General features: G+C 38.4%; 1 protein-coding gene across 3 annotated transcripts in view; it reads right to left on the reverse strand.

The window, feature by feature from the left end:
- The window catches only part of LOC124787837 (nicotinamide/nicotinic acid mononucleotide adenylyltransferase 1), a 111362-nt gene that overhangs the window by 71708 nt on the left and 23006 nt on the right, over window positions 1–16648 (reverse strand). For all 3 annotated transcript variants that reach the window (XM_047254778.1, XM_047254780.1, XM_047254779.1), the window contains exons 3-4: window positions 7075–7260; window positions 6850–6951 (exon numbers count right to left, since the gene is read on the reverse strand). In XM_047254778.1, coding sequence (XP_047110734.1) covers window positions 6850–6951; window positions 7075–7260 — 288 coding nt within the window. The remainder of the gene's footprint in view (window positions 1–6849; window positions 6952–7074; window positions 7261–16648) is intronic.

Here is a 16648-nt window from a genome sequence, read left to right on the forward strand (position 1 = left end):
CTCCTAACTAAGGTACGAGCATATGGGATTGGTTCCCAAATATGTGACTGGCTCGAAGATTTCTTAAGTAATAGAACCTAGTATGCTGTCCTCAATGGTGAGTGTTCATCGGAGGCGAGGGTATCATCTGGAGTGCCCCAGGGAAGTGTGGTAGGTCCGCTGTTGTTTTCTATCTACACAAATGATCTTTTGGATAGGGTGGATAGCAATGTGCGGCTGTTTGCTGATGATGCTGTGGTGTACGGGAAGGTGTTGTCGTTGAGTGACTGTAGGAGGATACAAGATGACTTGGACAGGATTTGTGATTGGTGCAAAGAATGGCAGCTAACTCTAAATATAGATAAATGTAAATTAATGCAGATGAATAGGAAAAAGAATCCCGTAATGTTTGAAAACTCCATTCGTAGTGTAGCGTTTGACACAGTCACGTCGATTAAATATTCGGGCGTAACATTGCAGAGCGATATGAAGTGGGACAAGCATGTAATGGCAGTTGTGAGGAATGCGGATAGTCGTCTTCGGTTCATTGGTAGAATTTTGGGACAATGTGGGTCATCTGTAAAGGAGACCGCTTATAAAACACTGTTGTTGTTGTTGTCTTCAGTCCTGAGACTGGCTTCATGCAGCTCTCCATGCTAATCTATCCTGTGCAAGCTTCTTCATCTCCCAGTACCTACTGCAGCCTACATCCTTCTGAATCTGCTTAGTGTATTCATCTCTTGGTCTCTCTCTATGATTTTTACCCTCCACGCTACCCTCCAATGCTAAATTTGTGATCCCTTGATGCCTCAGAACATGTCCTACCAACCAGTCCCTTCTTCTTGTCAAGTTGTGCCACAAACTCCTCTTCTCCCCAATTCTATTCAATACCTCCTCATTAAGTGTCTCATTTCCTAATCTAATTCTCTCAGCATCAACCGACTTTAATTCGACTACATTCCATTATCCTCGTTTTGCTTTTGTTTATGTTCATGTTATATCCTCCTTTCAAGACAATGTCCATTCTGTTCAACTGCTCTTCCAAGTCCTTTGCTGTCTCTGACTGAATTACAATGTCATCGGCGAACCTCAAAGTTTTTATTTCTTCTCCATGGACTTTAACACCTACTCCGAATTTTTCTTTTGTTTCCTTTACTGCTTGCTCAATATACAGATTGAATAACATAGGGGACAGGCTACAACCCTGTCTCACTCCCTTCCCAACCACTGCTTCCTTTTCATGCCCCTCGACTCTTATAACTGCCATCAGGTTTCTGTACAAACTGAAAGTAGCCTTTCACTCCCTGTATTTTACCCCTGCCACCTTTAGAATTTGAAAGAGTATTCCAGTCAACATTGTCAAAAGCTTTCTCTAAGTCTACAAATGCTAGAAATGTAGGTTTGCCTTTTCTTAATCTATTTTCTAAGATAAGTCATAGAGTCAGTATTGCCTCACGTGTTCCCATATTTCTACGGAATCCAAACTGATCTTTGCCGAGGTCGGCTTCTACCAGTTTTTCCATTTGTCTGTAAAGAACTTGCGTTAGTATTTTGCAGCTGTGACTTATTAAACTGATAGTTCGGTAATTTTCACATCTGTCAACACCTGCTTTCTTTGGGATTGGAATTATTATATTCTTTTTGAAGTCTGAGGGTATTTCGCCTGTATCATACATCTTGCTAACCAGATGGTAGAGTTTTGTCAGGACTGGCTCTCCCAAGGCCGTCAGTTGTTCCAATGGAAAGTTGTCTACTCCCGGAGCCTTGTTTTGACTCAGGTCTTTCAGTGCTCTGTCAAACTCTTCACGCAGTATCGCATCTCCCATTTCATCTTCATCTACATCCATTTCCATAATATTGTCCTCAAGTACATCGCCATTGTATAGACCCTCTATATACTCCTTCCACCTTTCTGCTTTCCCTTCTTTGCTTAGAACTGGATTTACATCTGAGCTCTAGATAGTCATACAAGTGGCTCTCTTTTCTCCAAAGATCTCTTTAATTTTCCTGTAGACGGTATCTATCTAACCCCTAGTGAGATAAGCCTCTAAATCCTTACATTTGTCCTCTAGCCATCCCTGCTTAGCCATTTTGCACTTCCTGTCGATCTCATTTTTGAGACGTTTGTATTCCCTTTTGCCTGCTTCATTTACTGCGTTTTTATATTTTCTCCTTTCATCAATTAAATTCAGTATTTCTTCTGTTACCCAAGGATTTCTACTAGCCCTCGTCTTTTTACCTACTTGATCCTCTGCTGCCTTCACTACGTCAGCCCTCAGAGCCACCCATTCTTCTTCTACTGTATTTCTTTCCCCCATTCCTGTCAATTGTTCCCTTATGCTCTCCCTGAAACTCTGTACAACTTCTGGTTTAGTCAGTTTGTCCAGGTCCCATCTCCTTAAATTCCCACCTTTTTGCAGTTTCTTCAGTTTTAATCTACAGTTCATAACCAATAGATTGTGGTCAGTCCACATCTGCCCCTGGAAATGTCCTACAATTTAAAACCTGGTTCCTAAATCTCTGTCTTACCATTATATAAACTATCTGATACTTTCTAGCATCTCCGGGATTCTTCCGTGTATACAACCTTCTTTTATGTTTCTTGAACCAAGTGTTAGCTATGATTAAGTTATGCTCTGTGCAAAATTCTACCAGACGTTTATAAAACGCTAATACGACCTATTGTTGAGTACTGCTTGAGCGTTTGGGATCCCTATCAGGTCAGATTGAGGGAGGACATAGAAGCAATTCAGAGGTGAGCTGCTAGATTTGTTACTGGTAGGTTTGATCATCATGCGAGTGTTACGGAAATGCTTCAGGAACTCGGGTCGGAGTCTCTGGAGGAAAGGAGGCCTTCTTTTCTTGAGTCGCTACTGAGGAAATTTAGAGAACCAGCATTTGAGGCTGACTGCAGTACAAGTTTACTGCTGCCAACTTATATTTTGTGGAAAGACCACAAAGATAAGATAGATTAGAGCTCCTACAGAGGCATATAAGCAGTCATTTTTCCCTCGTTCTGTTTGGGAGTGGAACAGGGAGAGAAGATGCTAGTTGTGGTACGAGGTACCCTCCGTCACGCACCGTATGGTGGATTGCGGAGTATTTATGTAGATATAGATGTAGATGAAAGAGGCTTGTCATATGTCTTAACACAAGACAGAGGAAGCCTTTGGTATGTCTTGTCAAAGATTGCAGTACATTTTATTTTATATGAATGAACATTTAGCTGTGAAACCAATGTAAGTGGTTTGCTCACGTAGCCCTTCCAAGAAAATGATTGCCTCTTTCTTTATTTACATTGCATGTATAGCAATTCTTGCTTTAGAGGCTCGAAGAACTGTTAATATTGAATTGTACACAACACTTTCTTTGTCACAAAGCCATCAAAGCCAGGAAAAGTAACATCAAAGTCAGGAAAAGTAACTACATCATGATAGCACACAGCATGCCAAACAATTTATTATTTAATGAGTTTATAATAACGAGACGCGAACTCTTCATTACTGGAAGAAGGTAGCTTTTAACATAATGTCAAGAATGGTGCTGAACTCTTACATATTATACAAAGAGCATAATAAAGGAAGGAAAGTTGTTTCCAGATATCTATATACTGTAATGATAATTGAAGCCTTGTCAGATGAATGGCTGCAAGAAAAAAATGCAATTGATGATCCTCGTGGTTCTCCAGGTTTGAGAAAACTTCCAGAGACGAAAGAGTCAAGATGCTGTGTGTGTACTAGTGAATGAAGGAAAAGAAGGTCAAGAACTGTTTGTAATAGATGTAATAAGGGTTGCATGGTGAACGTTTTCCTAAACACAAATGCTAAGTCATACTGTAGACATGGAAATTCTGTAATGTTCTCTTCAAATAAATAATAATTATCTTTCTAAATAATAACACAAATTTCATATCCCTCATGTCATTTCACTCAGAAATGTGTGTAGATTCTATGGACTGTAGTTAGCCTTCTTAAATTGAAGCACAGTGTTGGATATATGGAATCAAAGTCAAATTTATAACATTAAAAAAAATTCTATTTGGACTGTCAGAATCAAATTAATTTGAAATATTATGATAATCTGTGTAGGCCATAATATTCTACATACTTTTATGGATAAGTGGTAATTATTTCATATTTTTAAAGCGAATACTGTGTGATATATGGCAATTTAAAAAGAATGTAGCATAACGGCATAAATACACATGACATTTTTAGCACACACCACTCCAAATCAGCTGACTGCAAAAGGGATAGGAAATAATAAAATGATTAGTACCAAAGGAATGTTTTTCTCTCACAACTTTTGTAAAAACTTAAAAGGTGACCCTCTTAATATCCATTACATAGTGAAGATCTTGATGGGATGTCTGGCTCTTTGAAACTGAATAATAAAATGATTCTGGAACCATTAGGTTATTATCTACTATTTATCGGAAGGAATGCTACAATTCATAGTGAAGTACGCACACTTCTGTTTTCAGAGATACTTTGTACAAATCAAAGCATCAAGCACATGTGCAGCAAGAAGCTGCTTGTTGTTCCGCACTACTACTCACACAGAGACAGTCTGTGTACTGGGTGCGGCTTGTGTCATCTCCTACTCATGTATCCATCCTGCTAGTAATCAATACATATAATAAAAATAAGTGTGATGTGTGTGAGTGAGTTCAGAAAGTAACTTCGCAGCCTCATGGAAGTTATATGGTGTGGTAACCCTTCATTCCCCATACATGAAGGAGGTTTCATTTTGGAACTACAGGCGCTATTAGACACCTGTCTCAAGATGGCATTTGTTTGTAAGAACATTAGTTTACAGTGACATCTATTAATTCACCAGAAAACTGTTGGCACTCTTTATGTAATACAAATATCACTACTTGATAATAGATATCACCAGAGTTCTGAAGAAAGATGTCACTTGTATATTAAGGACAAGAAAAATCACAAAAATTCCAGATCTGATCCGTACAGTGCCAATTTCTAGAATTTTCAAAGTAAGTACTAGAATTTTTGGATTATTCTTAGACTGAAGTATTGATGTTAGGCCCCGGGTGCCACGCGAATTGCTTCCAATTTTGGTGATAGTTAAAAGTGCTATAGTAAATAATTACAGTGGAGAGTAGTGATATTTATATTTAACATGATGCCAAAACATAGAAGAGAAGGTGTGCTAGTCTGTGGCGAGTCCAACAGAAGGAAACAGAAAGAAGAGTGTAGAAATGAAACACATAAGGAGTGAGAAATACGTTTTAGCTTCACAACGAAAGAGAATTATGAGACTGACAGACAGCTTAACAGATGAACATCTGACGTCCATGACACGTACATGAGTACAACACAAGATGCTATGATCAATGTATGAAAATATGGTCACCTCGATTTGCTCATAACATTCACTTGCAATTCACCATGGCCGGTGATCAAAGAAAATGTGATTTATGTACAAATTCCCATGGACCATCATGGCATAATACCTGGGGTTTTTCTAACAGCAACAACTAAAATTCTTGGATGTGATTAAAAAGTATCATATTTTTGGAACCAACAGGTGTTGGATGTACACAAGCGAATGGAAAAAAACGAGAATTGCCTCATTCACACAATTTGATTTTGTTACATGAAAAATTTTGTTCAAATCAAATTGATGAAGTAATTCAAGCTGAATTTCCAAATCCAGAAGAGGATCCAGATTTATACAACATAATAGTGAGAAACATGATTCATGGTCCGTGTGAACAGTTAAATATGAATTCACCATGTATGAAAGGAGCCAAGAGCACAAAGAAATACTCAAGGCCATATTTATACGAGACACAAACAGGAGAAGTTAACCAGAATGAAACAATCCCTGTGTCTCCACAACATTCTTTCTTCTAGGAGTGCTAGTCCCAGATGGTATACAGGAGAATTTCTGTGAATTATGGAAGGTAAGAGATAAGGTAGTGGCAGAAACAAATCTGTCAGGTTGGGTTGTGAGTTGTGCTCAGATAGCACAGGCAGTACAGCATTTACCGACAATTGGCAAAGATCCCAGGTTTGAGTCCCAATCTGGCACAGTTTTAATCTGTCAGGGAGTTTCATTTGGATTACTTCACACAGTACTCCACTTTTTATTTACAACTCCCCTCCCTCACCCATTTCCTTTTCTGTATTTAACTGCACTGCTCATTTCACTTCTAATTTCTCTTCCTCTATATATCTGAGTTTCTCAATATATCTTTACATCATCTCTGGACAAACTGGTACAGTGCTTGCCCAATACATAATCTTTAACCTCTTACTCAATCTGATGCCTTCCTCTTCAAAACAAGTGGGCCCCTTTTAACCTGTGGTCCGAGTGACTTGTTCCTCCTTTTCTAACCTTCTTAACCCTATCCCTCTTTCGTCCCTAAGAAAGGGACCAAGAGTAATAAAAGCTCGATAGTGAAGTGTTCTCAGGCTTCCAGCCAGGTGGCGGTGTCTTCAAACTGCGACGTTTCGACTAGTGACATACTCGTCATCTTCTGGCGAAGTGTCAAGACTTTGCAGATGACAGTCCCTTTAAACTTGCGGTGTGCCCCCCACCACCTGGCAGTGGGAGGCTGGATCCAGGAGAGCCGATGGGCGGGGTGGAGGGGGAAGCGGGAGTGCCAGAAGATGATGAGTATGTCACTCATCGAAACGTCGCAGTTTGAAGACACCGCCACACAGCTGGAAGCCCAAGAACTCTTCACCACCTGTACACGCCAGGAAGGCATACATTCACAGATGCTTCATAGTTTTTGTTTTCTACTTATATATTGGTATAATGGCAGCACTGGCTAATGATTCTGTCTCCTTGTAATGTTGTAGCTTCATCACGTGAATTTTGGTTTTAAGACAAACATACCTGATACTTTGATAAGATGTCTGATTCATATATGAATTTATATGGGTTGCTGCCTTCACGAGTTATAACAACCAGCCCATGTTGTCCAAGAATGGTTTCAATCTGTAACAAATGCCAGTTAAAAAATCAAAACCAAATGAAATTTATAAAATAATTTGAATAATGTACACCAAGGAACTTTTTAATATGGTCACATAGGTCTAGGAAAACAGAAAGCAGACTCACATCTTCATCTGCCCAAAGTCCAGGTACTCCAAATGATTCCAGAAAATCTGCACCACATAAGAGTTTAACCTGAACTGGTTTTTCACAACCAAGTTTTAAATCATCAGGTATCCACTGTAGGTCATCTCTTCGCTGACGTTTATTAGGAGAATCATTACAATCATTTAAAACTGAATTTAATTGATTCTGGAAAAGACAAAAGTTACCTGAAGAAGCAGAAACATGTGAGAGAATAAAATAATTCTCAAACATATACACTGTTAATAAAAATACATATATTTTAAGGTGTAATCTCCAGGAAGAAAAATAGTTCAGCACTAAACAGCAAATGCATACAACACAAACACAATCTCTGTATGCTAATCACCAGTTTAACTGTGTTTCAGGGACAATAATAGGATATGACTGGGTAAAACAAATTTGTCTCCATTTATAACTGGATCATTCCTCTGGCTTCAGACACATGGACGGATGCCTATTTATTTACATCTTGTTGTTGCCCACTTACCTGCCTCTAGTATATTGTCCACCTATTAAGAATTAGCAGTCTTAAGATTATGGCCATTCCTCTATTAAGAGGACTAACAAAACTTAAGTCATGGAGTGAGCAGGTGTAAATAATTAGTCGATTCTGTAGGCAGACAATGGTGAAAATTGTTGATTTACAACAGGAATTGGGAATAAGTAACATATCTTACTGAGGCAAGAACAATGTTAACTATAATTGCAGTAAGCATGAGAAATCTCAATTAGACCAGGTGGCAAGTTAAATCACTCACACTATTACATGACATTTAATGCCAATCTCAGAATAAACCACATTTCATGTGAAAGTTTATTTTGAGCTGGCACACAAAGGATAAAACTGGAAGTGATCTTTTTTACATTATATTCCACCTCCTCCCCTCTATGAATGATATAAAGAAGATATCATGAATGTCAATTTCGGGAGAACATTACGCACTAACACCTCTTTGTTTCTTGAATTCAATGGAGCATTTTGACAGCAGTGTTTACTATTTACAGCTGTCCATGTCTTGTATTAGCTGTTGAATACTAAATAGTCAGCAGAATGACTGACTGCTTCATAGTGTCAGAATCATGCTACAATGGTTTAATAACCCTGCTTATGTATCAAAGCTGATGTTTCGATGTGCATGAACATGTGATCATACACTGCTGACCAGACTTCCCAAATATGGGGTCACAATGAATTTGAAGTTCTTTTGTTTGCCAGAAGAATATATTATCTGCAGTGTAAAATTTTAAATTGTGAGAATACAATATGAACATGGTGTATGTATAAACTGTCATAAGAATCTCTCACTTTGTATATGGCAAGAGTTTACAAAGGGCTGCCTACAGTCTGTGCACTTAGATCAAGTTGTGTCATAATTTCCAGTTGGAGGCAGCCAATGGGAGGATGGAATGGTGTAAGTAGCGACGTGCTTTTAACCAGATCAACCAGATGACGTTCATATGCCATAAAATGTGAACTGCTGGCATTATATTGTTGGCCCTTGGTACGGTTCTATATCTGCCTAGTAATGAAACGTTTACTATCAGTTATTCATGTGCAGTACTTTTGAATTTATTTTTTATTTTGAAACATTTATGAATGATTTTGTCTTAAATAAGAAATTCTGATTGGGATGACAGACTGAGCCTCAGTATAGCTTGTGGCATACATTAGGTTAGAAGGCAACAGCTTTATTTGCCACAAGTGAAGCAAACCCGATGAAAATATGTACTGAAAGAAATGTGCTAACCAACGATTCCAATGTGCCACCCAAATCTTACATTTACTGATTTCCTATGAGTGTATGTCTATTTGTCCCAGCAAATTACTAATTTTTCCCTAACAACATGAACTGCTTACACTCTGGTCTCTAGGAATTAAAGACTGTTGTCACATTATGAATGAATATTTTTGTGATTAATGGAATACTATTCATTAATATGTTGATGGCAACTTACAATCAGCTGCTAATACATCATAATAACTCCTGCTATTGCTCATTCACAACAGAAGTTACAGACATATGCTACAAGGTAAATGTGCAGGCAGCTTGCTGGGTTTATCGCAGAAATGGAATTTAAAGGGCCATGGTATCCATGCTGCATCAATATCTTTAAATGTACAAAAGGTGTAATTCATGAAATTTATTTCAAATTCACTATTTTTGGAAACAGAATACAAAGAAAAAATTCTTTTGCCAGAGCAGTAACACTACAGTTGGAGTGTAAATGATGAACCAAATGTATTGAGTGAAGTGTGTATACATTTCATCTTATGGACTGACAAATCTGACAAAAGTAAACGAAATGTCGGTGGCTGTACATTTCTCAGTAACATTCATATAAAATACATTATAATCTAATAAACATGCAAATGTCAGATGGAGGTACATTTTTTCTGGAGAAACCTTGCTAATGCCACGCCAAAATGAGAGCACTAAACTGGCAAGAGGTTTTGAAGCAATGGTGCTGTTGTCTCGTTTGATACAATGAGATAATGATGAGCTTTTTTATTTGTTTCAATCAGTTAACATGGAGAAAATATTAGTCATACACCAGCAGCAAATTACTACATTTAAATGAACTACATGTACGAGGCCTGTTCAAAAAATTCCGGAACATTCGTAATTTCATGCCAATGGTGTGTTGCAGCTAAATACGGTTGGCATCCATGCACATACCTGTGTTTATTGTGTAACTGCTGGATGTTTAAGTGGTGTATGTCTGTTAGTTATTGATCGGTGCTGTATTGAGTAGAACATTGTGTCACACAGTTTGTGAATTTCAAGATGGCACAATTAAGAGGAGCAATGTGTCTGCATTAAATCTTGCATGAAACTTAAGAAAACCCTCATGGATACACACCAAGCAGGAAGCCTATGGTGAAGAGTGCTTAAGACATAATCGGTGTTACGAAAGGTTCACATGGTTTAAAAATTGCTGCATGGAAGTTAAAGATGACCCTCACTGAGGATGCCCTTCAATGTCTACTGACAATGATCATGTAAAGAATGTTAACAAAATTCTGCATGCCAATTAAAGACTGACTGCCCGTGAGATTGCAGAAGACTGTATTTCACTTACATCATGTCATAAAATCCTGACACTGCATAGTGGAATGCGTTGTTATTGCCACCAAGTGATTTTACAGCTCATGAATCAAGAAGAGTAAGACCTTCACCTCACAATTTGTGAAGAGTTTTTGGATCGCACAAATGGGAATGCTTGTCAGGTCAGATCAAATGTCAAAGCCATGCTGATAGTTTCCTTTGGCTTAGAAGAATTAGTTCATGAATTCATGCCACAGGGACCTACTGTTAATGGTACTATTGGGATGTTTTGCAATGCATGTGAAAAGGAAATGGCCTGAAATGTGGCAAGACAATTCATGGCTCTTGCATCATGGTAACACACCTGCCATTTATCCCTATTAGTGCATGACTATTGCACAAAAAACAAAATCACTGTGCTGCCTCATCCTTCGTACTCTCCAGATTTGGTCCCCGCGGACTTTTTGAAGTTGAAAACCCTGTTAAAAGAATGAAGATTTGAAACAATACACAAGGTTAAAGAAAATTGGCAGATGGTGCTTTGCGTGATCCAGCAAGAGGCATATAAAGACTGCTTCTAGAAGTGGAAACAATGTTAGGAGCGTGTATCAACTATGAAGAAGAGTATTTCAAAGGAGGCCATGCACAATAAGCAAAAGGTAAGTGTAGAAAAATTTTATGGACAAATTTCCAGAATTTTTTGAACAGATCGCATATTATGAGTGTAAAAACAAGCCATTGGTGTAATATTCTACTATATTTATTATTTTATAAACTGGTTTTTGGCTGTTATGTGATCATCAGGTCCAAAGCTAGATACATGTACCTGATCACGGTGCGACAGCTGAAAAATGGTTTGTAAAATAATTAATATTGTAGAATACTAGACCAGTGTTGTGTGTTTTTTTCCATTCATAATTGACAAAATATTCCAGCAAGAACTAACAGAACAGTCAATTAATGGAACTACATATAGCATGAAGCTTTACTTTTTTTCTGTTTTTACAAGTGTTTTCAGCAGTACTTGGAATTTTGCCTCCTAATGCAAGTACTACCCACCATTTTGATTCCTTGTAATTTTTTTAGTTCCTCAAGTGAATTTTTTGTTAACTTTTTGCCAAATACAAACAATGAAAATAAAAGCTCAAAATAATAACGTCTGTGAACAACCTACTTTCTTCATACAACATGTTTTATGCAACAAAATGTGCAAAACAAAAACAGATTTTCAGAAACCTATTTTTGCTCTCTTGCTTACACATTAGGTTTGCATTGATTTTGCTCAACTGATATAATAGCTGTTTTATGAGAGGCAGTTGTTTTACAGGAATGGTGTCCGCAAATTAGTTGTTCTGATTTGGTTAGTATAATGAAGTGAAATTATTAGTGCCTTTGTAACAATGAAAGTTGGGACAATACGAGTTCCTTGTGGATATCACTGAGCTCTGGAAAGTCATTGTATTACAACATTTTGTAGACTTGGAATGGGTGGGAAACTTTCTTATGGCAGTGTATATTCTGTGAATATTTTGTCATCAGCCGCTGGCTGTGTACGAGAGCCTTTGCACAAAAAATGAGATTGAGTATAGAAATTTACAAGTCAGTCAGCTATGCAAAATGTAGGCTTGGTGCTAAGCAGTTCAAGTTTGGTAATTCAGTAAATGCAGCAACGTTTATGTAGCCTCTTTCTGTCTATCTAGTAAATATATTATGTAATTCACACCACTTAAATAAAGGATACAAATAACTTCTATTTCCTTCACTCCACACAAGGTAACTTTGTCCACATCAACTAACATTTTAATGAGCAAGTAGCATAATGATTACCAATCTTGATTCAAATGCACAGCATATTTATATGAAGCAAAGACTGATTACAGATGCTGAAATCTGACAGCAAGACATGTATTTCTACAATCAATACTTTTTACTGCTGATGAGACCAATCATAAGTAGAATTAGAAAATCAGTTTATGAAAAATCAGGTTTGCCTGGTCTGAATGGTGGCCTGTGGTTTGTAATCCACTTGTACTGCAACTTCTGCTTGAAAAAATGAATACTACAATTTACTGCTCCAGTGCTTCAAGCACCCAATAGTGTTGTTCTTGACCCATACTAATCTTTGCGCACTGCGATGTTTTATGAGCAAAGGTACACATGGGGGGGCAGTGGCTTCTTTGCCCGTGAGGAGGATATTTTGGATGGTATGTCTATTCACCAGTTTCCAGCATTGTATTAATGACAGGTTTACTGTAATTTAGCTGGGTAGCTACTTTTACAACCCCTGTCATTGAAATAGTTTCTATCATAGCATTGGCAATTTTCCCCAAGTATTGGTAGTCATGGTACTCCTTTGGCACAGGGACACAAAAGGTCCAGTGCTAGCACAGCCCCTGAAGTGCAGCAACACCGGGAACCCACGACCTGCTTGTGATCAAATATATCGATATCAAGTGACTTTCCCAGCCTGTGCTCCACTGGCATGACAACAATCAGTGAAAGGTGCCTATATTCCAGTCATAAGACATCACACTATTCCATTCACAGCAGAGTCACGAGCTTTCCTTACCACATTTCTACATAAGCGAGACAAATGCTTGATTTACTTTTCAAATATGTTGTCCATATGTTTATGTGGAAATATGCAGACAAGTGTTCAAAAGCAGTATCCATCTATATACAACTTCATAATAATCTTTGCACATCATAAGAAGAAAAAACTTCTAACATTTCAGTAAGCCAGCAGATGCTAAATACATGTAGCATCTCTGGTAATGTTTGTAGTGAACAGTCAACGTGTTCAGCTCAAACACATCTATCCCAAAATATTTCTGTTTACTAATCCATCACCAACAGCATTCCACAATCACAGTGATGAACTTAAAACATTCTAGATACTTTGACAACATTGCTTTCTCAGGAGCAAAGCACCTGAGCTAAACTATGGAACAGCTATTTGAAGATTGAGCAAAATCTCCTAAATATGTCGTGAATGAAAAAAAAACTTAAAATTTGGTCATGGAATTGATAAGACACCCTACGAATGCTTGTACTACAAAAGATCTGACACCACTAGGCGTGACAGTTAACTGGCCTCTTTGTATACATATGTTACTAAGTACTGTGTTAGCTGAGTAACAAGCAGTCACTATTCTTATGATGAGCAGCATCCAGAATTTTTAAATGTGTCTGCTTTGTTGAGATGTACAAACATATGCAAACTGGGATCAAAGAATGCCCCCTTAAACTACACTGTTTAAAACATGTCAGTTCTATTAGATCTTCAAGGTACAACAGGCTTTCAAATAGATAATTTAACCCTGTGGTATCTAGCAGTCAAGTAAACTGAGTTTTAAAATTTTAGTTCTGTGTCTTCAAGTAAAGTTAAGAAAAGTTCAAAACACTAACTGAACTACGTACAGCAACAAAAGTTTTGCATCGTCCGATATGTTGTGCAAGTGTATTGCTACTGCGACTGTTACTGCAGCATTCGGAAGGTCATCCTTGACATTGCTTGTAAATGTACACAGAGTTGCCATGAGCACTACTTACGGGTAGAACAAAGCATTGGAATGGAATTGCAGCATGTCAGTTAACATCACGCCACAAAGGACAAGTGCGATCAGTGTCAGGTCCACATCATCACCTTATGCACTGCAGTTGCTCTGCTGTGTTAAAAGGTATGCTACTGTGATGAGCAACTTTTGTAATAGAGGATGTGGGTGTCCTTGCAGGACAAACTGCACAAAAAAATTTGTCACACCAGGAAACATCACACTAATACCACGTAACATTACATCATTATTGATAATGGCCTCAATTTGGTGAGGAAGAGAATCTGCAAGTTACCTCACATATGCCACATCCAGCTGAAGCCACTCACTGATGATTAGATACCACAGAGCTACCAACTTGTGGGGATGCTGACTGCTACATTTGCACCTGTTGCTCCAAATAGTACCAGATATTTTCTGTGGGATTAAGATTGGCTCATTTAGTGGGCTGTCTAGGTATGACAGAGCACCTGAGAGTTTATCAACCAGAAATGTATGTGCACACGCTTTGTGAACATGGCCGTAGTAATCTTTGAAAACTCGAGCTCTCACAGTATACGCGTCATCACGAAGATTTAGAACAAAAAGAAAACAATTTGGTCACCGACAATGTTGAACCAAACATTGTGGATTGTGTCCACTGTAATACGAATGAGTAGGCCCAAACTGTGGCATGAAAAAATCCTGAAAACATCAGAGAATCACCTACAGGCTGAACTACACTTTGCTATCGATCCACTCGATACCTCGCGTCATTTGAAAAGAGGCAAAATCTCTACTGGTCAGACCACACTATATACCTCCAGTCATCTTTTAGAATTGCTTGGGTGCAAGAGATAGATGTCTTTCATGCCAATCCCATCAGCTACTGTCCAGTTTGTGTATGGTTTAGCCAGGTGAAATTATGCAGCTTTATGTGGCACTGTGAGTAATGGCCTTTTTTTTTTTGCAAAGTACTCAACTCTAAATGTCCACTGCATGCAGTTCCATTCATAATGACCCCTCAGAAACTAGTCGAGATGAACCTGCCGTAAGAAGCAGCAGCAATTCCTGTCAGGTCACTGTCAGTTAGGATATTTTTACGACCACTATTCTTACATTCTGTTATGTGGTTGCAGTTGGCACACCATGCCTTGTAGATCTGTTGGACAGCGTGCACTGATACACCAATAAAACATGCAACTTCCTTCACAATGTAATCATCAGCACAAGGTAGTTTCCTTTCTGCCTTTCTGTCATGTCTCCATGTTGACCCACTTTAATGTACTGATTCCATGTAACTTACTGCCATATAAAAAAAAAAAAATGCACAAATGGTGGAGAATTATGTTACAGTTCTACACCATCTACAGAGTTCCAAAGTTATCAGTGTGTTCTCTTAAGGGAGGGAGTACTAATATTTTGTCTGTTGAGGTTATTCTGGTTGGATACGCTACAGCCATGTTTAGATTGTGCACATGAGGGAAGAGAATAGTGTCCTGGGAACTGGAATCATCTCTCAGTGCAATAGGATGCAGGACCAGTCTTTTTTCCACAGCACGATAAAGGCCTGTATGAGGAAACCACAGAGAAAAGTTTGGGGGACTCTATTCCGCCGATGTTACATAGATGTTTGCATCCACTTTGACAACAGGACATTACTGAACCCAACACTGCATGTTAGCAGAAACAATCTTATTTCCTGTCAAGAGGGTGACAAAAACAAAACAAAGCTAATTTACGTGATGCAGTTACATTATTACCTGTCACAGCAGTGGCAACTCTGTGGTTGTAGAATAGCAATCACTTTTAGAAATATGGGAGAATTCTGCAACAAATTAAAAGCCTATCTTGAAATCTTTTACAAGCTAGAAGTGGGAGTAACATTAATATAGTTTCTAGATTGTATCCCATACTTTCTTGGCTTTAAGAGGGGTACTGGAATTGCTTTCATCTACAAATTGGGTAGTAGTCCTCAGGATATGCAGTCAGGAAGACGTTTACGAGACTTCTTTTAACAGCAGGACAAGGCATTAAAGCTTACTGTAGGAAATTCTACCTAGCCCAAGATGAGGTTTGTGAGGCACTGAAAATCTGATTTCCAGTCTCATATTGTGACTGGCCAGTTTAATTCCTCTGTGTAACCCAAGATAAAAGCGGCTGGCTCCTCTTCAGTCCCTATAGGTTACAATACAGCACAAAATGCAAAGTGTCAAACTCTCGCATCTAGTTAACATGCCTGGACAACAACAAACAGGGATATGGAGCACTGTCTTGGTTTAATCCTTTGCCAGTATCCAACTAGTTGGATGCTGGGCGCAAGTGACACTTTCCACAGACAATAAAAAAAAGTAGCTCCAACCCTCAAGTAGGCACACCATTTTTCTTGACACAAGCAGGCGTGTGGCGTACTTAGTACACATGTAAAGAATAGCTGTCTTTATGTTACCAAGGTAAACATGTATGAGAAAAATCACAGTTTAGCCTTAGATTAAAGAAACAACAATAAAATAAACTTACACGACATAAGCTAGCAGTGTTTAACTAAACAATAATAAAATAAACTTTCATTACGTCACTATGTTGCCCTCGGTAGGTGTTACGCGATGGTAATGATACACTTGAAGCATTAGGAGGCACAGTTCCAGTGGGTCACAGCCAACTGCTTAGTTGATTACTAGTTATCTCAGAGGCAACCGCCTCACTGTGGGATTGTGTTGCTAGCTTATAATGAGAGTTATTTTCTTGCACGGATCATAAATTTTTCCTCCCCTAGCTCGCCGTTTATTTTACATTACTGCTGGTCACTTAGACATACAACAACACAGTTTATCAACGAGTTAGCTGAAGCAATAATGAGGGAATAGGTACAGGCTTGCAATTGTAAAACAACAATGGAGCGGTGCACAACAATTTTATTTGTGGGTGGCAAACTTTCTACATAGACATATCCACTCAAGAGTTAAAAACATA

The sequence above is a fragment of the Schistocerca piceifrons genome, chromosome 3 (genome assembly GCF_021461385.2).
Source record: "Schistocerca piceifrons isolate TAMUIC-IGC-003096 chromosome 3, iqSchPice1.1, whole genome shotgun sequence".
Classification (NCBI taxonomy): Eukaryota; Metazoa; Arthropoda; class Insecta; order Orthoptera; family Acrididae; genus Schistocerca; species Schistocerca piceifrons.